Raw genomic sequence first — 24,992 nt, forward strand, 5'->3', positions numbered from 1 at the left:
TCACGGACCGCGAGATCGTGACCTGGCTGAAGTCGGACGCTTAACCGACTGCGCCACCCAGGCGCCCCTCATCTTCCTTTTAAAAGCAGCATTATCACCTAATATATTGATATCAAACCTTGGTTTTACAGAACCCCTGTGTTTCTCTATTCACCCTGAAGGATGTAATAAAAGTCTCCCAAAGTTCTCAAAACAAAATTTAAAAAGAAATTCAGTAATCCTACTGCTAGAATTTAGCCCTATAGATAATACTCAAAAATTTTCACTAGGATATATAATTTACACATATAGGTATCAATTCCAGAGAGGTTTTAGAATAGTTTTTAAAAAAAGAAAGAAAGAAGAAAAAGGAAACTATCACAGAATTTATCAGCAGAAGAGTAGAACTTAGGGGCCCCTGGGTGGCTCAGTCAGTTAAGTGTCTGACTTTGGCTCAGGTCATGATCTCACAGCTCATGAGTTCAAGCCCCACGTCTGGCTCTGTGCTGACAGCTCAGAGCCTGGAGTCTGCTTTGGATTCTGTGTCTCCCTCTCTCTGCCTCTCCCCGGCTTGCGCTCTGTCCCTCTCTCTCTCAAAAATAAATAAACATTAAAAATTTTTTAAAAAAGCGTAGAACTTAATGTCCTAAATAACAGTACACTGATACAATGAACAAAGTACTAGATCTGTGGCCTTGTACAAGTCACTTCATCTCTCTGTACTTCAGTTTCCTTATCTGCAAAATGGGGATAATAACAGTACTTAACTAATAAGGTGTGAACAGTAATAATTAAATGAATATATATACAAAATTTAGAATAGTACCTGATACATGACCATTGTTATATATGTGTTAATTATTGTTATGCAGTCATTAAAAAGAATGAGGTCAATTTGTAGATGATCATATGGAAGATCTCCAAGACATTAAGTGAGGGAAACGTATGTGTGTAACTGTTTTAAAGTATATACATATATATTTATATAATATATTTATATGTATGGAAGAAAGTCAACTAGACTTCTAACAGCACTGAAAAGAGGAGAATCTCAAAACTGTCAATAGGAACTCACTGGCAAGTGTGGTGGGCCAAATACAATACCAATCAAAGCCGGAAGGAGGTATTGCAAGATCCAATTTGTAGATAGGTGCCAGAGGACTGCACTGAAATAAGGTTTTAAGGTGTTAGAACAGTCTGGACCATATAAAATCTGAAAAGTAATAAAGTGAAGATCCCTTTCAAGACAAGACCCACATCAGGGAGAAAGAGAAGTAGAGCGGGAGTAGAATCCACATTGAATGGGACAGAGACAACAGGTTCAAAGGAAAGAGAAGGTCCAGATACAAGTTGGGAGAGAAGAAAAGATGGCAGATAACAGGAAGCATAAAGCTCCATTTTTTAGTACTTTGTGAACAAAACAGAAGAGGGAGCTCCAAAACCCTGAAACTGGAAAGGCTATTCTGGCCCACCCTTACTATCTAAAAGTATAGGAAAACTTACTACTTAAAAGAGCCACAGAAAAAGATTACAGTCAAATTTTATATGAGGTTAATAAAAGAAAAAAAAAGAATAACATCCTTAAAGAATGAAAACACTCCAGAAAGCTACAACACAAATGAAAATTGTAACTTAATATTTTGAAACAAGTTAAAAGATACCAAAACAAAATGTAGCAAACCTCACAGTGTGGATCCCTCAAGTTCCCTGACACATACACAGGGGTCCACAAAATCAAAAGTATTTTTTTAATTATTTGCATAATAATATTAAAATATTAATTAGCTTTTCCACTGTTTCACTCATGGTGCAAAAGGAAACAGTACTGGGGCCTTAGGATGACTCAAGGCAGTGGCATCAAACTTCACTCACAGTCACTGTGTTCTTTACCATGGCTTTTTAAAATAGCCAGTTTCATTTAAGAATGTCCTTTAAAAAGCAGTAAAAATGGTTAACTTTATTAATTTTTGAATCTTGAGTACATGTCCTTTTTATTTGTCTGATTAAATTAGAAATATGCATGAAGTACTTCTGCTGCATACTGAAGTATGGTGGATGCCCTGAGAGAAAACATTTGTGTGATTTTTGAGATGCCAGCTTAACTAGCTACTTTTTTATGGAATACCATTTTTATTTGAAAAAAATAAAAACTTGATATATGATGGTTATTCAGACTTGACTATTTGGCAGACATTTTCTTGAAAACAAAGTGAGGTTGTTACTTCAGGAAAACAAGTGACAGTAATTGTTGTCAATTATAACATTTGAGTTTTCAAGCAGAAATGGGAATTTTGGAAAATTTGTATCTGCCACTATGAACTTGACAGCTTCCCAACACTGAAAGATCTTTCTAATGAGATTGATGACATTAACAAACATGATTTTTAAATGTTATACAGAATGAAATTTGTCAGCATTGGGAAGATCTACATAACTCATTGAGTTAATATCTTTCAAATGACCAATGCATGATGTCACAAAATCACGCATGGGTAAAAGATCCAGTTAAATGCAAGATGTTACCGATGAATTTTAATGCAAGAGTACAAAGTACACTGACAATGGTTTCAGACTCTACATACAACTAAACTTTAAGAAACTACCATTTGTCCAGTTTTCATGTCATATAAAAGAAGAATATCCACAATCTCTTGAAAAGGCTATAAAATACTCTTCCCTTTTCCAACTGCTTATCTGTGTGATGCATCATTTTAAAAAAATATATTTCAACTAGGGATGCCTGGCTGGTTCAGTCAGTGGAGCATGCAACTCTTGATCTCAGAGTTGTGAGTTCAAGCCCCCACTGGGTACAGAGATTACTTAAAAATAAAATCTTAAAATATGTACATATATTTCAAAAAAAAAGGGGGGGGGCCTGGGTGGCTCAGTCGGTTGAGCGTCCGAATTCGGCTCAGGACATGATCTTGCAGCTTGTTGAGTTCGAGCCCTGCGTTGGGCTCTGTGCTGACAGCTCAGAGCCTGGAGCCTGTTTCCGATTCTGTGTCTCCCTCTCTCTCTGCCCCAACCCACTCGCATTCTGTCTCTGGCTCTCTCAAAAAATAAAAAACATTAAAAAAAAAGTCTCTAAAAAATAAATAAATAAAATAATAAAATGTGTACACATATTTCAACCAAAACAACATATCATAACAGATTTAATAAAGGAGATATGAGAATCTAGACGTCTTCAATTAAGACATTAAACATACTATGCTAAGTGAAATTAGTCAGAGAAAGACAAAAATCATATGACTTCACTCATATGAAGACTTTAAGAGACAAAACGGATGAACATAAGGGAAGGGAAACAAAAATAATACAAAAACAGGGAGCGGGACAAAACAGAAGAGACTCATAAATATGGAGAACAAACTGAGGGTTGCTGGAGGGGTTGTGGGTGGGGGGATGGGCTAAATGGGTAAAGGGCATTAAGGAATCTACTCCTGAAATCATTGTTTCACTATATGCTAACTAATTTGGATGTAAATTTTAAAAAAATTTAAAAAGAAAAAAAAGACATTAAAGATAATGGGGCGCCTGGGTGGCTCAGTTGGTTAAGCGACTGACTTCAGCACAGGTCATGGTCTCACAGTCTGAGAGCCCGCATCGGGCTCTGTGCTGACAGCTCACAGCCTGGAGCCTGCTTTGGACATGTGTCTCCCTCTCTCTCTGCCTCTACCCTGTTCATGCTCTTTCTCTCTTGCTCTCAAAAATAAATAAACATAGAAAAAAAATTTTTAAAGACATTAAAGGTATTTGTAGGAATATAAAAGAATGCCACTCTATTTTTTTTGGAAAATATAGTTATTTTTCAAAAACATTATTTATGTTAATATAATGTAATGTTAATGCAATGGATATGTTATGGTTATCTTTTAAGGAATTAATAAATAGATATTTAAATTTTTTCTCAGTTTCAATTTTAAATATAGTAAATATAAGTAGATATACTCCACATTAACAAAAGCCCTTTGAAATTCATATTTTTAAGAGTGTAAAGGAATTCTGAAACCAAAAATTTTAAAAACTGCTGAAAAATGTAAATTAGAAATAGAAAAATTCAGAACAATTATTGGAAAGAAAAGGAAAATTTGAAAATAAAGATAGAATTCAAACAATAATAAAAGGTCATTTCAAAAATGAAGATTAGAGCAAAAAAAAACCAAAACACTAAAACAATTCTATTTCTGGGTATATATCCAAAAGAACTGAAAGCAAGAACTCTAACAGGTATGTATACACCCATATTCAAAACAGCTTTATTCACAATAGCCAAAAGGTGGAAACAACCCAAATGTCTATTAATGGATGAATGGATAAACAAAACGTGGGGTGTGCATATGTGTGTGTGTATGTGTGTGTGTATGTGTATCCATACAAGGGAATATTAGTCATAAAAAGGAATAATATTCCAGCAAGTTATTTTGAAAATATCAACAAACTGATTCTAAGATTTATGTATAAAAGCAAGACTCAGAACACTCAATACAACATTGAGGGAGGAAAACAGTCAGAAGACTGGTACTATCTGACTTCGAATCTTACTGTAGAGCTATAATAATCAAGACAGTGTGGAGTTGGAAGAAAGCAAAAAAGACAAATAGACTGATGGACAGAACAGAGTCCAGAAATAGACCTACACATATACAGTCAACTGATCTTTGACAAAGGAGTAAAGCCAATTCAGTGGAAAAAGGATATTCTTTCAACAAATGGTGCTAGAACACTAGTGTAACTGGACATCTACAGATGGAGGAGGAGGAGGAGGTGGAAGAAGAGGGGGAGGGAGAAGAATCTAGACACTTTCACAATAATTAACTCAAAATGGACCTAAATGTAAAACACAAAACTATAAAACTTCTAAAAGATAACACAAAAGAAAATCTAGGTGAGCTTGGGTTTGGCAATAAGTTTTTAAATGCAACACTAAAAGCATGACCCATGAAAGAGAAACATGGGACTTCATTAAAATTTAAAACCTGTGCTCTTCAAAAGACACTGACACACTGTTAAGATAATGAAAAGACAAGATACAGAGTGGGAGAAAATATATATAAAGCACATATCGAAAAAGAACTGATATCCAAAATATACAAAGAACTCTTAAAACTCAACATTAAGAAACAAAAAACTCAATTAAAAAATAGGCAAAACAGTTGGAAACCTCACCAGAGAAGATATTCAGCTGGCAAATAAACATATAAAAATATACTCAACATTATAAGTCATTAGGAAATTTCAAATTAAAAGTGAGATACAACCATATACTTATTAGAATGGCCCAAATCCAAAACACTGACAGCCAAATGTTGGTGAGGATGTGGGATGTCTTTGTCTGTTTGGGCTGCTATAACAAAATACCACAGAGTGGCTTATAAACAACAAACATTTATTTCTCACAGTTCTGGAGTCTAAAAGTCCAAGATCAGGGTGTCAGCATGGTTGGGTTCTGGTGAAAGCCTTTTTCCAGGTTGCAGACTACCTACTTAGCCATGTATCCTCACATGGTGGAAGGGGGAAAGGGAGCTTTCTCTCTGGCCTCTTTTATAAGGTCATTAATTTCTTTTATAAAGGCTGTGCCCTCATGGCCCAATTACCTCTGAAAGGCCCCACCTCTTAATATCATCACATTAGGCATTAGGATTTCCACATACAAATGGAGAGGGGGCACACAAATATTCAGACCATAGTATGTGTTAACAGGAACTCTCATTCATTGCCGGTGGAATGCAAAGGTGTAGCCACTTTGGAAGATAGCTTGGCAGTGTCTGATAAAGCAAAACACAGCTTACCCAATGATCTAGCAATCATGTGCCTTGATACTTGCTCAAGTGACTTGAAAGTTTATGTCCACACAGACCCCTCTATGTTTATAGCACCTATACATAGAGGCTTAAATCCATAAACCTGAATGTTTATAGTAGCTTTATTTATAACTGCCCAAACTTAGAAGTGACCAAGAAGTCCTTCATTAAGTAAATGGATAAACAAACTATGGTACCTCCACACAGTGGAATATTATTCAGCAATAAAAAGAAATGAGCTATCCATTGAGCCATGTAAATACATGAAAGTACCTTAAATACATATTGCTAAGTGAAAGAAGCCAGTCTGAAAAGGTTACTTGTATGATTCCAACTATATAACATTCTGAAAAAGGTGACTAGTTTATAATGGTATATGTCAATTATCTCAATTAAAAGACTTTTAATCAGTTGGTTGAGTGTCCGACTTTTGATTTTGGCTCAGGTTATGGTCCCATGGTTTGTGGGTTTGAGCCCCACGTTGGGCTCCACATTGGTAGTGGAATTCTGTCTGTCTCTGTCTCTCTCTCTCTCTCTGCCCCTCCCCCACTAACACACATGATCTGTTTCTCAAATAATAAATAAGCTTAAAAAAATAAATAAAATTTTTCAAAAAAATTTTTTAAAAGATTACTGGTTGTCAGAAATTACATATAAATGACTACAACTACAGGACATTCTGAAAAAGATAATAGTAAAGAGAAAGAAAGGAGCTCTTAATCATGTCTATGTCTTAGAAGTTCAGTCTGTTCATCATCCACGTAGAAGACAGACTTAGGGGTGGGCAGAAATAGGAGTGAGGTGGGGTGCCTGTGTGGCTCAGTCAGTTAAGCATCCAACTCTTGATTTTGGCTCAGGTCATGATCTCATGGTTTGTGGGATCACAACCCTAGTCAGGCTCTGCACCGTCAGATTCTTTCTCTTGGGATTCTTTCTCTCTCTCTCTCTCTCTCTCTCTCTCTCTCTCTCTGCCCCTACCCATCTCTCTCTCTCTCAAAAATGAATAAACTTAAAACAATATATTACCTATATAATAAATTAATGGAATTATTTTTTAAAGCCAAAAAAGTATATAATTATATATTTTCTCTCTTTACCAAATAATTATTAGCAGCATACAAATATGTTCTAGTATATTGTGCCTTTAAAAAACTTGTTCTTGATCCCACATCATATCCCTCAACTAATATTCTACTTTTGTGTCCTCTTTTATAACCAAATTTCTCAGGAAAGGTTCTTACCTTCACTCTCTCTTCTCCCTCACATACCATTCCCTTTTTTTTTTTTTTTTTTTAAATTTTTTTTTTCAACGTTTATTTATTTTTGGGACAGAGAGAGACAGAGCATGAACGGGGGAGGGGCAGAGAGAGAGGGAGACACAGAATCGGAAACAGGCTCCGAGCCATCAGCCCAGAGCCCGACGCGGGGCTCAAACTCACGGACCGCGAGATCGTGACCTGGCTGAAGTCGGACGCTTAACCGACTGCGCCACCCAGGCGCCCCCCATTCCCTTTTTTTTTTAAAGCTTATTTATTTTGAGAGAGACAAAGAGAACAAAGGGGGAGGGGCAGAGAGAGAGAGGGAGAGAAAGAATCCCAAGCAGCGAAGAGCCCTACTCAGGGCTCGATCCCATGAACTCAGGGCTCAATCAGATCATAACCTGAACCTAAATCAAGAGTTGGACGCTCAACTGACTGAGCCACTTAGGCACCCCTATCATTCCCTGTTCATACCAACCCAGGCTAGCCTTCCTCCCCATTCTCCAGAAACCCCCTTAAAGTGACCAATGAATTCCATGTTGCCAAATCTAACAGATACTTCTCTGCTTTCTTAGCTTGTCAATAGCATTTGGCACAGCTATTACTTCCTTGGTGCACTATCATTTCTTAAATTCCAAGACACCATGTTCTTCCCTCTCTATTCAACCTCTAAACACTGAAATGCCCCAAAATGAGTCTTAAACCTTCTTCTGTTCTCCACCCATATTCTCTGGTTAGGTGAGTTCATCCAGTCCCATTGCTTTAAATACCACTTATTTATTTGCTAATGTCTCCCCAAATTTACATCTCTAACCCCGACTTCTCTCCTCTGAGATCCAGACTTGTATATCCAATACAGCACTCTTGATTCCCCTTCCCCAAACCAATCTTTCCCATAGTCTTTGCTCTCTAGAGAGATCTCTCTAAATAGCACCATCATCCATGTAGCAATAACTTAAGCCAAGGCTAAGTGTTACTTTTGAATCTTCCCTTTCCTTGTGTTCCATATTCAATTTTTTTTGTAAATCCTGTCCGGTCTACCCACAAAATACACCTTGACTCTGTCCATTTCTTTTTATCTCCACTGTCATCCTCCCAGTCCAAGCTATTCATTATCTCTTATCTGGATGACTGTAACAGGCTTCTAATGGGTGAGAGTCATATTTTAAAAATAAGTATTAGATCAGGACACACCCCTGCTTAAAATGTTTTCATGAAAACTGACAAGCTGATTCTAAAATTCTAAATGAGAATAAAGGACCAAGAATAGCCTACATGACTTTGAAGGAGAAAAGAGGAAAGTAAAGTGTAATCAAAACCTACTGCTAAGCCATGATAGTTACAAAAGGGTGATATTGGTGTAGAAATAGACAAACAGAACAGTGGAACAGAACAGAGAGCCTAGAAATAGACCCATGTTTACAAAGGAACTTGGAATACAGCAGAGATACTATAAATAGGTTCCAGAGAAACTGGCTATCAGTATTAAAAAAATACAATTATACCAAGTCACACCTCATATATAAAAATAAATTCCAGGTAGATTAGACTTAATGTGAAGAGCAAAGCTGCAGAATTTTTAGAAAAAAATTTATTCATCAGTGTAGGGAAAAACTTCAAAAATAAGACACAAAAATCACAAATCATAAGGAAAAATAAACTTGATTACCTTAAGATGGAAACTTTCTGCATGACAAAGGATAACTTAAACATTTATGGGAATTTTTTTAGGACAGAGAAATATACCAAAAAACAAACATACAACACAATCTGTAACTGCACCACAAGATTATCCCTTTGGACATTAAAAAGAAAGAGTAGCCAGAAAATTCCAACAGTACAGAAAAGTACAGAATAAAAGTAAAAGCCTTTCTCTCCAAAGATGACCACTGCGATTTCTCACATAATTTTATAATGCATATACCAACACATTAATTTAATTGAAAAATGTCTGTTTTGTTGATAGGTTTTTAAAAAAGCAAATTTCCAAAGAATATAGATGCTCTTATTCCTTAAAAAAAAAAAAAAGATGCCTATATGTATACATTTCTATAAATATTGGAAAAGGTATGGAAAGAGGGAGAGGGAATAATATTCTTTCACTTTAGATACTTTTGCATTGTTTGAATTATCAGAATGAGCACAATTCTGTTATTCAAATGATTGTAATAAAACTAGGAAACAAACAAAAACAAAATAACAAAAAATCTGCCATATATTGTTCTAGCTAGAGAATGTAAGTACATGCCCCTCCACCAAATAAAACCGAATCAATATATTTTTTTTTAAAGGCAAGAAAAATACAGAAGCATATCAAACCAATAAAGCTTTTCTTACCTAACTTGTAAAATAGGGGAGTTCAAAGTAGTTTGGAAAAGAAAAGCCAAACCTGAAATATCTGCATAAGTCTATTTATACACACACCAAACAGTTACCTTTGGCTGGGGTGGAGGGATTTCCAGAGGAAGGAAAGATTAATACCCTCTTTGTTCACTCATGTAATGTTTGTTACTAGCATGCCCTAATTTTTATAAATTTTAAATAATAAAAAAATTTTTTGAAAGAGAGACAGCACAAGCAGAGAAGGGGCAGAGGGAGAGGGAGAAAATCTTAAGCAGCTTCTTCCACCCCTGGCGTTGGTGGGGGGAGGTGATGCTCCCCGAGGGCTGATCTCATGAGGGTGAGATCATGACCTGGGAGGAAATCAAGAGTCACATGCTTAACCCACTGAGCCACCCAGGTGCCTCTAATTAATATGTTTTAAATAAAATAAAACCAAATTATGTCATACCCCACAAATAAAAAGTACTAGAGGAAGCAAGAAGGGCAACTTTTTGTTATGGTTAAAGCACAGGCTCTGGACTCAAGGGTCCTGGGTTAATAAACCCCAGCTGTGTCACTTTGGGCTGGGAAACTTTGGGCAGAAGTCTAAACCTAAATTTTAAACCACCTGTAAAACAGGCACAATAACAGCATCTGCTTTATAGGTTTGTTATGAGGATTAAATATTGCAGGAGGTGGGAGGGGAAGCGTTTAACTCAGGACCTGGCGTTAATGACACAGTAAATTTAGTAAGAATAAAAGTTGAAGTAGGAATGCTGATAACTTTCCCAACATTTCTATTCCTAGAAACTCAGAAAACAATCTGTGTGAGTTAGACCCCAGGTCAAAGGTGGGGTCTGCAGTCACTCAGCCAGTTGCACCTCCAGGACGAAGTCAAGGCTGGGGCACTGCCATAAGCGCCCTGAAAGATGAGCGGCTTGCCACTGCTTTCACAACAGGCCCCTTTCTGAGTGCCACGCATCCTAGTGGACTAAACAAATGGCCAAGCTCTTGAGGCTGAGACTGGACGAAGAGAAGGGTTGATGAAGGAAACACCCTTTTCCATTTTGCCCCAAACAGGAAAAGCCCTCCTGGGTCTGAAATTTCAGAAAATGCCAAAATGAACTCCCTTCGTGCCTCCTCAGGAGCACCACGACCTCAAAGTCGCTTCTCAGCACGTCCCTTTTCCCATCAATGCCCCTCTTGGGGCTCCGTTTTCTTCCGCTAGTTCAGACTCTGTCCAGTTTTGTGTTCCTGGCCTCAGTGTCCCGTTAATCTAGTTTCTCCTTCTCCACTTCAGACTCCATTCCTCTCCTTCAATTTCTCGCCCTCCTCCCCAGACTCGGGTTATTTACTTCCTTCACCTCTACCTTAGTGTAACTCTTTTGCCTCAGTAACCTGTCCTCCGCCTCAGGGACCGTTCGCCACCCTTCCCCCGCGTCCACTTCAGGTTTCCCAGCTTCCACCTCAGTTTTCTCCCCTCAGCCTCAGACCCCAAACTCCCGGCACAAGCCCTCCCAGCCTGGCCCTACCGGGCTGCTCCAGGGTCAGCGCCCCCAGGCGGCGGACGCCTTCCTCGTCCAGATCCCACTGCTCCGCCATCCCTGCCCGCCTCTCACCTGTCTCCGCCCGCGAGACAGGCTGGCGCGCGCCAGGCTCCGCCCCCTACCAGGCCCCGCCCCCCGCGCGAGCGGCCGATCTCCTCCGGGCCGTTATTGCCTAGGTCACGCGCCTACCCGCCAGCCTCTGGAGTCCCGACTATGGTATGGAGCCATCCCTGGCGGGGGCGCCAAAAACAATAAAGCAGATAGGGTGGCGTTGCGGTCGAGGATTAGAGCTTTGGGGTTAGGGACGTAGCTCTGGGATGTGGGGTAGGTTATGGCCCCAACTTTGTAGGATGTGGGGGCTGGCTCTGAGGAACTGGTAGAATGCTCCTGTTTTGAGGGATGAAGTGTTCTGCTCTGAGGATTTGGGGAACTTCAGGTCTGAGGGGTTGGTGGTGTGCCTCTTGGAGAGGTGAAGGTCTTCATATCTCAGTGCTTGGAGCTGTTGACACTGAGGCCAGGCAGTGACGGCCGTGTGAATGAACTGGTGTCCAGATCTGAAGGATTGGGGTAGGGGGTGGGAGGCAGCTCTCTGAGGCATGATAGGGAGGGAGCCCCAGATCTGAACCGTTGGGGAATTTGGCTGTGGGGAGTTGAAGTCCTGTCTTTAGATCATGGGCTAGTTCTAGCTCTAGAAATTGATTTGGAAGGCGCTTCTTTGGGAAATAGGGATCAGTGTGGAAAAGAGAGATACTCTTTGGAATGGGGTAGAGATGGGGCGCCTGGGTGGCGCTGTCGGTTAAGCGTCCGACTTCAGCCAGGTCACGATCTCTCGGTCCGTGAGTTCGAGCCCCGCGTCAGGCTCTGGGCTGATGGCTCAGAGCCTGGAGCCTGTTTCCGATTCTGTGTCTCCCTCTCTGTCTGCCCCTCCCCCGTTCATGCTCTGTCTCTCTCTGTCCCAAAAATAAATAAACGTTGGAATGGGGTAGAGATGATTATGCTAGGGCTACCCCATTTCCTGTAGTCAGTCTGACAAGAAGCCTTTTGCCCTTCAAGTACTACAGATCCTCAAGCTTGCCTATGACCGAGGGCTCTTCCCAGACTGGGATAGTTCTAACAAACTCCTGTGCAGTCTTTGGGAAGAAAACTCTAGAAAGAACAGCCATACCCTTAACTCCTACCTTCACTTCAGTGGGCACCTCTTGAGAGCTCACCTGTGGATAGGACATATATGTGTAAGAAGGAGGCAAGCTCTTGAGCCAATACACTCTTGTCAAAGCCTTTTTTAAATTTTATTTTATTTTATTTAATCTACATCCAAATTAGCATATAGTGCAACAGTGATTTCAGGAGTAGATTCCTTAATGCCCCTTACCCAATTAGCCCATCCCCCCTTCCACAACCCCTAAGCCTATCCTTTTTTTTTTTTTTTTAATTTTTAAAAATATTTATTTATTTTTGAGAGACAGAGACAGAATGCGAGTGGGTTGGGGGCAGAGAGAGAGGGAGACACAGATTCCAAAGCAGGCTCCAGGCTCCGAGCTGTCAGCACAAAGCCTGACACGGAGCTCAAACCCACAAACCAGGAGATCATGACCTGAGCCAAAGTCGGACGCTTAACCGACAGAGCCACCCAGGCGCCCCTGTCAAACCCTACCCTTAATAACAAAAGAGAACAGAACTGTGACTCAGCTTCAAGGAGCTAGTGGGTTTTCTCTGGCAGCCCAAATCCATACACTAGGAACACTTACACTGAGCTCTCAACCAGCTAGTCACCTTTAAGGACAACAGAAAGTAAAATCAAGAGTCCTTGCATGTTTATGCTTTCTGGTCTAGGTGGGGACCTTAGTTACCATCAGTTTGTCATGTTCAGCCTTAGCTGTGTTTAAGAAGGCCAGGGCTCAAAAGCCTAGATTAGCTCATTAGATGGGCTTTTGTTCCTCTGGTTCTGTGAATCATGGCACCATTTAAAAATTTGTAATCTTGGGGCGCCTGGGTGGCGCAGTCGGTTAAGCGTCCGACTTCAGCCAGGTCACGATCTCGCGGTCCGTGAGTTCGAGCCCCGCGTCAGGCTCTGGGCTGATGGCTCAGAGCCTGGAGCCTGTTTCCGATTCTGTGTCTCCCTCTCTCTCTGCCCCTCCCCCGTTCATGCTCTGTCTCTCTCTGTCCCAAAAATAAATAAACGTTGAAAAATTTGTAATCTTTCTCATGGCCCCTTTAACTCTTCTAGCCTCAAATATGGCATATATAATTGTTCTTCTTTATATATGAATATTTAGACCAGGCTTATTATAAAAGAACTCCACCCCCTTCTTTGTTGCATGCATTTATTTGCCTTCCTCAACTATTAAAATAGGAGATGCAGGTTTTGTTGAAGTGGGCTTTTCCTTTCTTAAACAACCACCTCTTTAACACTTTTTCCCCCCACCATTTTAATGCAAATTTTGAAACATTTAGATAGGTTGAAAGAACTATATAGTCACCACCTAGATTCTATAGTTAACATTTTGCTGTATATGTTTTATCACATGTCCATGTATTTATCCCTTTATCAATCCACATTGCTTTTTGATGCATTTCAAAATGTTGTAAGTATCAATACATTGCACCCCAGTTGCTTCAGCATGCATAATTTTTACCTAGAATTCAAAATTGTTTTATGGTTCTTTTTTAGGTATTATTTTATGTACTATTTGCCACCTTTTAAATTTTGTTTACAAGAGTAGTGCTCCTTGAGTGTTTATTTTAAAATCTGAAACAGATGATGTGTATGTTTGATGATTTGTATGTTTATATGTTCTACTTTTCTATAGTGTTGATAAGCTAGGTCATCTTAAGGCAAAATAGACAATTCACTTACGAATAGATAACCTTGAACTTTTAACAATGAGCTGAGGAAGGTTAATGATCTTTGCTGTCTTTGTATATATTAAAAGGAAACCACAGCATTCAGCTATCCTGTTATGGCGTCAATAATGTGATGTCTCTGCAGGTATGACCCCAAGAGAGCTCTGCATATGCTCAGTGGGGTGGGGAGTGCCTTCCTCATAATTCTCTTTTTTAAATGGCTTTATTAACATATAATTCCCATACTACAATTTACCATTTTAAAGTTTACAATCCAGTGGGTTTTAGTATATTTACAGAGTTGTGCAAGTAGTACCACAATCAATTTTACAACAGTTACATTATCTGAGAAGGAAATTCCATACCTGTTACTAGTCACTGCCCATTTCCCCCACAACCTCTCCAACCCTGAGCCACCACTAATCTACTCTCTACAAATTTGCCTATTCTGCACATTACACATAGATGGAATCATGTAATATGTGGTCTTTTGTTGCTGGCCTTCTTTTACTTAGCATAACATTTCAAGGTTTCATCTGAGTTGTAGCACATATCGGTACTTCCTTTTTATTGACAAATAATATTCCATTGTATGGATACACTACATTTTGTTTACTCATTCATCAGTTGATTGACATTGGGTTGTTTCTACTGTTATGAATAATGCTTCTATGAACATTTGTCTGTAAGTTTTTGTATAGACCTAGGTTTTCATTTTTCTTGAGTTTATACCTTGAAGTGGAATTGCTGGGCCATATAGTAACTACGTATTTAACATTTTGAGGAACGACTGAACTGTTTTCCAGAGCAGCTGCACCATTTTACACTCCCACCAGCAGTGTAAAGGAGTTCCGATTTCTCCAGTCCTTGTCAACACTTGTTGTTACCTATCACTTTGATTCAGGTCCTCCTACTGGGTGGTGAAGTGGTATCTCACTGCAAGTTTTGATTTGCATATCCCTGATACCTACTGATGTTAAGTATCATTTCATATGCTATTGACATTTGTGTATCTACTTTGGAGAAATGTCTTTTTAGAGTTTTTACCCGCCTCCCTTTAAATTTGCTTGTTCATCTTATTTCTATTATTGAATTGTAAGAGTTCTTTTTTAAAAAAAAAATGTTTATTTTTGAGAGAGGGATAAAGAGCAAGAGCGGTGGGGGAGGGGGAATAGTGTGGAGGGGGGAGCAAGAGTAGGGAGACAGAGGATCTGAAGTAGGCTCCAGGTTCTGAACTGTCAGCACAGAGCCCAACATGGGCCTTGAACTCACAAACCACAAGATATGACCTGAGCCAAAGGTGGAATGCTTAACTGCTTAACTGACTGAGCCACCCAGGCACTCGAGTTGTAAGTTTTTTATGTAGTCTAAATACAAGTTCTTTATTAGATATGTGATTTGTGAATATTTTGATCTATCATATGGGTTGTCTTTTTACTTTCTTGATGGTGTCCTTTGAAGCGCAAACATTTTTAATTTTGATGGACTTTTATTTATTTCACTTGTCATTTTGTATCTTATCTAAGAAAGCATTGCCTAATCCAAGATTATAAAGATTTTGTGTTTCCTTCTAAAGGTTTTATATTTTTAGCTCTTATTTTTTAGGTTTGGTCCACTTAGTATTAATTTTTGTGTATGGTGTGAGGTAGAGTTTTTAGTTTGGTTGGTTTTCTTTTTGCATGTGGATGTCCAATTGTCCTAGCATCATTTTTTGAAAAGGTATTCTTTACCCATTGAATTGCTTGACTCCCTTATCAAATTCATAACCATATGTTTCCTTACACTAATAGCACACTATCTTGATTACTATACCTTTTTAGTTAGTTTTGAAAGTGGGAAGTATGAATCATCAAATTTCGTTCTCCTTTTTCAAGATTTTTTTTTTTTTTTTTTTTTTTTTTTTACTATTCTGCGTCCTTTGTATTTCCATATGGATTTTAACATCAGCTTGTCAATTTTTGCAGAAAAAAGGCAGCTGGAATTTTTATAGGGATTGTGTTCAATCTATAGATCAATTTGGAGGGTATTGCAGTCTTAGCAGTATTAAGTCTTCTGATTCATAAGTATGAGATGTTTTTCCATTTACTTAGGTCTTTAAATTTTTTTTTTCAACAGGGGCGCCTGGGTGGCTCACTTGGTTGAGCGTCTGGCTTTGGCTCAGGTCATGATCTCACAGTTTGTGTGTTCCAGCCCCACATCGGGCTCTGTGCTGACAGCTTGGAGCCTGCTTCGAATTCTGTGTCTCCCTCTCTCTCTGCTCCTCCCCTGCTCATGCTCTGTCTCTCTCCTTCAAAAATAAATAAAAACATTAAAAAAATTAAAAAAAATTTTTTTTCAACAGTGTTTTGAACTTTTCAGAGTACAAGTGTTACACTTCTTTTGTAAATGTATTCCTAAATATTTTGTTTTTTTGATATATTGTTTTCTTAATCTCATTTTTGGATTGTTCATTGCTAGTATATAAAAATACAATTGATGATATATTGATCTATACCCTTCACCCCGTTGAGTTCATTTCTCATAATTTTCTAGTGAATTCCTTAGGATTTTCTATATGCAAGATCACATCATCTACAAATAGAGATAGTTTTACTTCTTCCATTTCAGTATGGACGCTTTTTGTTTCTTTTTCTTGCATAGCTCTGTTTTCATTCTCCCTTTAGGAGGAGCCTGGCATGCCTCATGAATCAGCAGAGGATTTGTTTCATTTCAACGTTGGGGGCTGGCATTTCTCAGTTCCCAGAAGTAAACTTGCTCAGTTCCCAGACTCCTTGCTGTGGAAAGAGGCTTCAGCCTTGACTTCTTTGGAAAGCCAGAGGCTATTCATCGACAGAGATGGTTCCACATTTAGGCACGTGCACTATTACCTCTACACCTCCAAACTCTCCTTCTCCAGTTGTGCTGAACTGAACTTACTCTATGAGCAAGCACTGGGTTTGCAGCTGATGCCTTTGCTGCAGGTAAGATACTCTTGTCTTCCAGGAGTGATCAGTAACATAGGCCTTATAGCACTAAATGTTGTGTCCTTTCAGATACTGGTTTCTGGGATGACCCTGTTAATGGGGAAGTGTGATGAGTGAGTTAAAGTAATAAATAATACACTGGAAATGCATGTCCTGAATAAAGGCTTTCATCCTGACTCTGCCTTATCTATACCAGTACCCACCACAGACCCAGGATAGGACTTAACCAACTGCTGAGAGGGTGCCCTTGACTTTTGAAAATCCTATTTTAAGATTCTTCTTGAATCTTAACTTTCCTCCTAACTACAGAAACCACTTCTGTGGCTTCTCTTAAGTAGTTTATTCTTAGTTTTTGGACAATGATTTTTTTTTTTTAACTAGAAAAGCTAAATATTATGGCTAGAAAGGACCATTGGCCATGCTCCATATTAATTGCACTGTCTGGACAAAGTGTTGTTTACTCCATCTCCACAAGCACTGAGCCAGCAAGTCACAGTTCAGCTTAGGGCACTACCAGCTGTGCCTCCCCAACACATCTTAGAAGAAAATTGAAATAGACAGTGCATGTTTGGGTCATATAGGAATAAGAACATTTCATACTGTGTGTTTTTATAGATATTCCTTTCTAAGTAATTTAATGTTTTTTTTTCATAAGTTACTATGTATTTGGAAATCAAAACCCTTCACATACTCCAATGCAAGTTGATGGTAGTATTCTTTTCATTTATTTTTCTTTTATTTTTTAAAGTTTATTTATTTATTTTGAGAGAGAGAGAGAGCAAGCAGGGCTGGGGCAGAGAAAGAGGGAGAGTCTCAAGAGGGAGAGTCTCAAGGGAGATGTGGGGCTCGATTCCATGAAACCATGAGATCATGACCTGAACTGAATCAGATGCTTAATCGACTGAACCACCCAGGCACCCCTTCTTTTTATTTGTTTAAAGCTACCCACCTGAAACAAAATTTTTTTCAACTACCCTTGGAGTGGAGTGCTAGAATTGCTTACAAGTGGCTTCAAAATTACTTAAATGGCCTCACATGTCAGGATTACTGATGACTTTATGCCAAGGCACCATTTTGTGAGGAAAAGAAGGGAATCATTTGTTCATTGCAGAAAATCAAAGAGATCAAGGCAATTTTTGAACCATTTTAAAGAAGACAAGCCTATTATACAAACAGTTTATAAAGCCCTTTAAGTCCTTTCCTGTCCTCACTTCCCATTGAAACAACATCTGTCTGGGAAGCAACTTCAGAATGGGATGTAGCAACTTAGAGGCCAATGAGCTGGTCCAGTTCCCAAGTTCCAAGTTGTGTGAGCAGAAGTATTTGAAGAATCATGTGGATCTGCCTCCCTAAAAGATATAATAAAACAAGTGCTTATGTTTGGGAAATAGTGTTTTCAAAGAAATAAACATTTAGGCTGGGCTAACTGAAGTGATGTTTATTCTTTGAAGAAGAGTATAAATACAGCTGAAGAATCAATGGCCATCTCAAGCAAATCAACAGTCTCACACATTTCCATCACTTTCCCCATTGCTAAGGCCTGCCCATATATTCAGGTTCTTTCATAAATGTACAGATGCTTTGCTTGGAGAAAATGGAATTTTCCAATTATTAGTCTAAAGACTTTCCGCAGGCAGCGCAATTTAATTCATTCAGCCAGTATTTACTGAAAACATTTTGGGTACCAGAAATTATTCCTGTGGGCTTTAAGAAAAACATGGTATGAACCAATAAAAATAAGATGTCACAAGTAATTTTAAACTTTCAGCAGCCATATTTAAAAAATTAAAAAGTGACACTAAATTTAATAATATATCTTATTTAACTCAATATACTTAAAATACTATCATTTCGGGGCGCCTGGGTGGCTCAGTCGGTTGAGCGTCCGACTTCGGCTCAGGTCACGATCTCGCGGTCCGTGGGTTCGAGCCCCGCGTCGGGCTCTGGGCTGATGGCTCAGAGCCTGGAGCCTGCTTCTGATTCTGTGTCTCCCTCTCTCTCTGCCCCTCCCCCGTTCATGCTCTGTCTCTCTCTGTCTCAAAAATAAATAAATGTTAAAAAAAAAATTAAAAAAAATACTATTATTTCAACATGTAATAAGTATTTTAAAACTGATATATTTTACATTTTTTGTACTAAATCTTCAAAATCTGACGTGTTTTATACTTATAATACATCTCAGATTCAGATGATTGCATTTCAAGTACTAAGTAGTCACATGTGGCTAATGGCTATCATATTAGCACATATCTAAACTGTTCTTAAGTGTTGGCACTCCTCACTGTAGCATCCCTCAGATTTAACTCCTAGTAAAAAAAATGGGACTCTGCCACCTGCTAACTAATGGCTAAAGTAACTAAAGTTACTACACACTCAGCAGATCACATATCGTACTCAGAATTTTCTGTTACACAGTAGGCTTTTTTTGGAAAGCCATGTAGAAGAGCAAACCACCAGAATGAGATGGGAAGCTTCTGGAGTACAGACACCTTGTCTCACACTGCTGCTATACTCTCCACCACTCCTTATCCCCCCACATTTCCATTCTTTCTCTTTCCCACCCTTCTTCACCTGCCCACTCTACCTCCTTTCAGTCTGTAGCTTTGGCCTCCAAAGGACACACTCAGTATCTATTACACTCAGAATCTATCTACGCTTGCTTCCAAGTGTAACATTTATTGTGTATTGAGCACCAATCAAGGGCCAAGCACTGGAGATACAGGAATGAACCATATAGCCATACAATGTCAGGTAGAGGTAAATACTATGAAGAATAGAGCAGTGCTTCATGTGTAATAGTGAAGGAAGAGGGCATTTCTGTATTGTAGGACTTCTTGAGGTTTCAGAGTGTGCTTATATGATTTTCTTTTTGTGCGTGTAGTTTTTATTCTGTCAGTCACTGCCTTTGTAGTATTGGAGCTTAGTTGAAAGAATAAAACATTTATATCTAACCTGCTTGTTTTTAAATGTACAAATGTGTAGTATGTGGAAAGGAGATAGCAAGTGACTGAGACCAAGGAAGCTACTCCTTTAGAAAGAGTGGTAAGGGTGGGCCTCAATGACAAGGCAACATTTGAGCAAAACCTGCAGGAGAAATAAGTTATGCTGATGTCTGAGTTAAGAGCTTCCAGGCATAAGGAAAGGCACATAAAAACACCCTGAGGTTACAGTGACTTGAAAGAGGCAATCTCAGAGGCTGGTACAATGAAAGGTAGAAGATCGAAGGTAGATAGATGGTGAGGTCAGAGGAAGCCAGGGGGCAGATCTTACAGAGTCTTATAGGCCACATTAAAGATATAAGATCTATTCCAAATGTTATAGGTAGCTTTGGGAGATACTTAAAGAAGTAAACTGATCAAATTTAAGTTTTAAAAGATTATTGGACCTTGGGTTAAGCAATGGTTTCTCAGGTTCAACACCAAAAGCATAAGCAACCAAAGAAAAAATGTAGATAAATTGGACTTCATCAAAGTTAAAAACTTTTGTGCTTCAAAGGACACCATCAAGAAAGTGAAAAAGACAACCCAGAGAATGAAACAAAAAATTTGCAAATCACATATCTGATAAGGGACCTGTAACCAGAATATATAAAGCACTCTTACAACTAAACAATAAAAAGACAATCATATTTTAAAATGTGTAAAGGATTTGAGTAGACATTTCTCCAAAGAATATATACAAATGGGGAATAAGCACATGAAAAAATGTTTAACATAGTTAGCCATCAGGGAAATGCAAATGCAAACCACAATGAGATATCACTTCACACCACTAAGATGGCTATCATCAAAAAGACAGGCTAAGGGTGCCTAGGGGGCTCAGTTGGTTAAGCCTCCCTCTTGATCTTGGCTCAAGTTATGATCTCACCGTCCTGAGATGGAGCCCAGTGTGCACTGACAGTGCCAAACCTGCTTGGGATTCTCTCTCTCCCTCTCTATCTGCCTCCCTCCCTCTCTCTCTCTCCCTCCTGTTCCTCCCTCCCTCTCTCTCTCTCAAAAGAGATGAGTAAATAAGAGAGAGAGAGAGAGAGAGAGAGAGAGAGGCAATAACAGGTGTTGGCAAGGATGTGGAGAAATCGGAACCTTCATACACTGCTAATGGGAATGTAAATTTGTACAGTTTCTTTGGAAAACAGTCTGACAGTTTCTAAAAAAGTTAAAGAGTTATGATGTGACCCAGTTAATTCCCCTTCTAGGTATATACCCAAGAAAAATTAAAACTTATGTCCACACAAAAACTTGTAGACAAATGTTCATAGCAGCATTACTCATAGTAGTCAAAGAGTAGAAGCAATCCTTATGTTCATAAGCTGATAAATAGGCAAACAAATGTATATCCATCTATACAAATGAATATTATTTGTCAATAAAAAGAGATGAAGTGAAGTGTCTGGGTGGTTCAGTCAGTTGAGCATCCGACTTTGGCTCAGGTCATGATCTTGCAGTTCAAGAGTTCGAGCCCCACATCGCACTGTGTGCCAACAGCTCAGGGCCTGGAGCCTTCTGGATTCTGTGTCTCCCTCTCTTTCTGCCCCTCCCCTGCTCACACTCTGTCTCTCTCTCAAAAATAAACATTAAAAAAATTTTTTTAACGTTTTTTAATTTATTTTTGAGACAGGGAGAGACAGAGCATGAAAGGGGAGGGTCAGAGAGAGGGAGACACAGAATCTGAAACAGGCTCCAGGCTCTGAGCTGTCAGCACAGAGCCCTACGTGGGGCTCAAACTCACGGACCGCAAGATCATGACCTGAGCCGAAGTTGGCCACTTAACCGACTGAGCCACCCAGGCACCCCCTAAAAAAATTTTTAAGGAATGAAGTACTGATACATGTAACAACAAGGATAAACTTTGAAACATTATGCTAAGTTAAAGAAGCCAGACTCAAATATATTGTATGATTCCATTTATATAAAATGTACATAATAGGTAAAGTTATAGAGACAGAAAGTAGATTAGCTGTTGCCTGGCGCTAAGGTAGAGGGTGGGAAGGCTAGGGTGGGCAGGATTGGCAATGACTGTTAATGGGTGCAGAGTTACTTTTTAGGATGTTGAAATAGATTGTGGTGATGATTGCACAATTCTGTGAACACATTAAAAACCATTGAACTGTACAATTTAAATTGGAGATTTTATCATTCATATTATATATGTGAATACATTTCACATTAAATATATTTCAATAACACTATTTAAAAAATCGACTTCTGTCCTGATATTAGACGAGGAATCATCAAACTATAGCCCATAGACGAAATTCAGCCCACTACCTTTTTATACAACCTGTTAGCTATGACTGATTTTTACATTTTTTAGATGGTTGAAAAACCAAAAGAAAAATATTTTGTGGCACATAAAAATTATATGAAACTCAAACTTCAGTGTCCATTAAGTTTTTTCTTTAATTTTATTTATTTTTGAAGGAGAGAGAGAGACAGAGCATGAGCAGGGGCAGAGAGAGAGGGAGATAGAATCCAAAGCAGGTTGTAGGCTCTGAGCTGTCAGCACAAAGCCCGATGTGAGGCTCGAACTCACGAGCAGTGAAATCATGACCTAAGCTGAAGTCAGACGCCCAACTGACAGAGCCACCCAGGCACCCCTGTGTCCATTAAGTTTTACTGGAACACAGCCATGCTCATTTGTTTATGTATTATTTATAGCTGCTCTTGAGCTACATACAATACAGAGTTGAATAGTGGCAACAGGAACCATATTCTCAAAGCCTAAAATATTTGCTCTCTGCCCTTTTACAGAAAAAAATTTGCTGACCCCTGGCCAGTGAAGAGTGGGACACAGGAAGAAGCAGGAAGACCAGTTAGTTAGGAGGTTCCTATAGCATCCAGATAAAAGATAGTGGTAGTTTGGCCTAAGGTGGTAAAAGAAGTGTTCAAATTCTGGATGTATCTTGATAAAACTGACACAGTTTGCTAATGAATCGTTGGTAGAATGAGAAAGAATAGATAATTCTTTTGTATACTGAGCAGTAAGATGAATGGTGGATTCCAAAGAATGTGCAGGTTTAGGGGGAGAAATCAGGAGTTAGGATTTGAATGTGTTAAGTTTGAGAGGCAAGAAAAGGGTATTTATTAAACATCCAAGTGGTCATGGTGAGAAGGCAGCTCAATTGTATAAGTTTTGGAATTCATGGGAGCAATCTGATCTAGAGGTATAAATCTGGGAGTCATCAAAGCTGGTATGTAAATCTATTAGCCTGGATGTTCACAGAGGAAGTACAGAGTAGCTATTCCAGGTCTGTACATTAACATTATAGTGCTTCCTAGAACTTTCTCTGTAATTTGGGGAGTCCCCTTTGCCTAAATGTAAACTGCTTCAAGCCTCTCACAAGCTATCAGCCTGGTTGAGAGTCATAGCTGCTACTGCAGTGTGAAATTTCTCTTCAGGGTCACTCACAAGAGTTCAAAGTTCTTGGCAGACTGTCGATTCCTTTACTTGCCCCCTTGAACCCCACTGAGGACTTAGTATGATAGTACATGCTACTTGTGTTTCCTTTTCCATCACCATCTGGCGACTTCTACGCTCGGAAACTTAAATTATTCTTCCTATAAGCATTCTGCTACCAGCAAGCAACCCGAATACACCTGCATTTCTTGTGTTCAAGGGAGCCAGAGAGTTTTTATGTTGATCACACAAATGATGCTTTCAAGAAAACAGACAAGGGACAGTCTCACAGTTTCTATTACTCACGATGTTAAGACAGATTACCACTGTGGTCTTGGAAAGGAAGATTACATAAACAGTAGATATTCATCCCGACAGTGTAGCTTGTCTGTAGATATGGGTAAGTGGACAACCCTGGACCTGGCAACTGCTTGCCTGGACTCATAGCCTAACACATACCCAAACCTATGTTCTTGTGTGGGCACTCACACACACACTTCGAAATCCAGCCATGTCCCTAAGCACCCCAAACACCACCTCTCCACACCTTTTTACTTGGTGTTCCTTCTTCCTAGAATGCTTCCCCTTTAAGATTTACCCTAAATGTGGTCCAAGGGAAGTCTAGCCTGACACTTCCAGGCGGAGTTTTTGTCTCTCTGCTCTCAGAGTTAATTCCTGTCACCTATCAATGTTAATTCTGTTTGGATCAAGTATTCATAGGTCTTTCTCCCTCACTGGCCTGTATTCTTTTCATGTTTGCATTTCTAGTATCTCATAGTACCCAACCTGTAACAGGTGTTTAACAAACATCCACTGAGAGAACACTGAATGATGCACCCAAGATGACCCATGAAGGCTAAATCTACTTCTGCAGGGTCAGGGCACTGGAACTGGCAGTGGAGGGACAGGTTTGTGTCTTATTTGACTTCCTTGGCTGATTGCAGCTGTTCTGCATATCCTTTTGTTCTACTAACCTTGCTTCCCTTGAGCTGCAGATTGATGCTGGCCTTCCTTGTTTTTACAAGACAGTTGCAAGTCCCCACTCCCCCACCCCCAGATCCCTCCAACAGCCCACATCAGAGCTTAAGGCATCTCTAAGCACTGGTTGTACTTGGAAAACCTCCATTAAGTCCCAGAGTTCTTCCAGTAGTGCATTTGTCAGCCATCTTTTGGCAGCCATACATATACACATACACACTTGCCCCCATGCCATTAGTCTTACATTGCTTCTGATTGACAAATTTTTTCACTACTATCTAGACCAAAAGTGACATTAATTATCCCTGTGCTAGTAATTAGCCATTTGAATTTACATCTATATTTCCCTAAAGAAATCCTCCCTTTAGTAACTTTCTAGGTCATAGCATATGAATAGTAAAAGTCATAGAAGTAATATTCAGGCAGATAGAAGTAGAATTGAAGTCCACAGAAGACTAGTCAAATACTCTGTGACAATTTCAGTTAACAAACCCAAAGAACACTAGGAAGCTAGGCTCTCTGAAATTCTCTTCACTCATTCATTACTTCATTCATTCCATGAAAATGTATTGAGATTCCTGAGGCACTGTTGTGGGTGCTGCAAATAAAGCAGAGAACAAACCAGGCAAGATCATCATGGTATTGGAGGTTTTATCTACTAGGGGAGACTAGCAGATGTTAAATAAATAAGTAGGTGTTATTGAGAACAATAAAGCAGAGTGAGGGGTTTAGGGAATGTGTTCTTTGGGTTCCTATAGCACCTAAATGGCTTCCCACAAGAAGGCCTTGTGTTTCTAGAAGCCAGAGCAAGGACTGGCTGAGAGAATTTAGAAGACAACCCAGTTGGAACACCTGGGTGGCTCAGTTGGTTGAGCATCTAACTTCGGCTCAGGTCATGAT

At 39.3% G+C, this 24,992-nt stretch overlaps 2 protein-coding genes across 2 annotated transcripts in view; one reads left to right on the top strand and one right to left on the bottom strand.

The window, feature by feature from the left end:
• LRRC36 (leucine rich repeat containing 36) overlaps positions 1–10,978 on the bottom strand; it is a 57,865-nt gene extending 46,887 nt beyond the window's left edge. Inside the window, exon 1 of the mRNA XM_030298447.1 lies at positions 10,897–10,978. Within this exon, the coding sequence (XP_030154307.1) occupies positions 10,897–10,966 (70 nt within the window). The 5' untranslated portion in view covers positions 10,967–10,978. The remainder of the gene's footprint in view (positions 1–10,896) is intronic.
• Positions 10,979–13,888: 2,910 nt separating this feature from the next.
• Positions 13,889–24,992, top strand: part of KCTD19 (potassium channel tetramerization domain containing 19) — a 29,306-nt gene continuing 18,202 nt past the window's right edge. The window contains exons 1-2 of the mRNA XM_032591269.1: positions 13,889–13,900; positions 16,419–16,715. Of these exons, the coding sequence (XP_032447160.1) occupies positions 13,889–13,900; positions 16,419–16,715 (309 nt within the window). The remainder of the gene's footprint in view (positions 13,901–16,418; positions 16,716–24,992) is intronic.

The sequence above is a fragment of the Lynx canadensis genome, chromosome E2 (genome assembly GCF_007474595.2).
Source record: "Lynx canadensis isolate LIC74 chromosome E2, mLynCan4.pri.v2, whole genome shotgun sequence".
Taxonomy (NCBI): Eukaryota; Metazoa; Chordata; class Mammalia; order Carnivora; family Felidae; genus Lynx; species Lynx canadensis.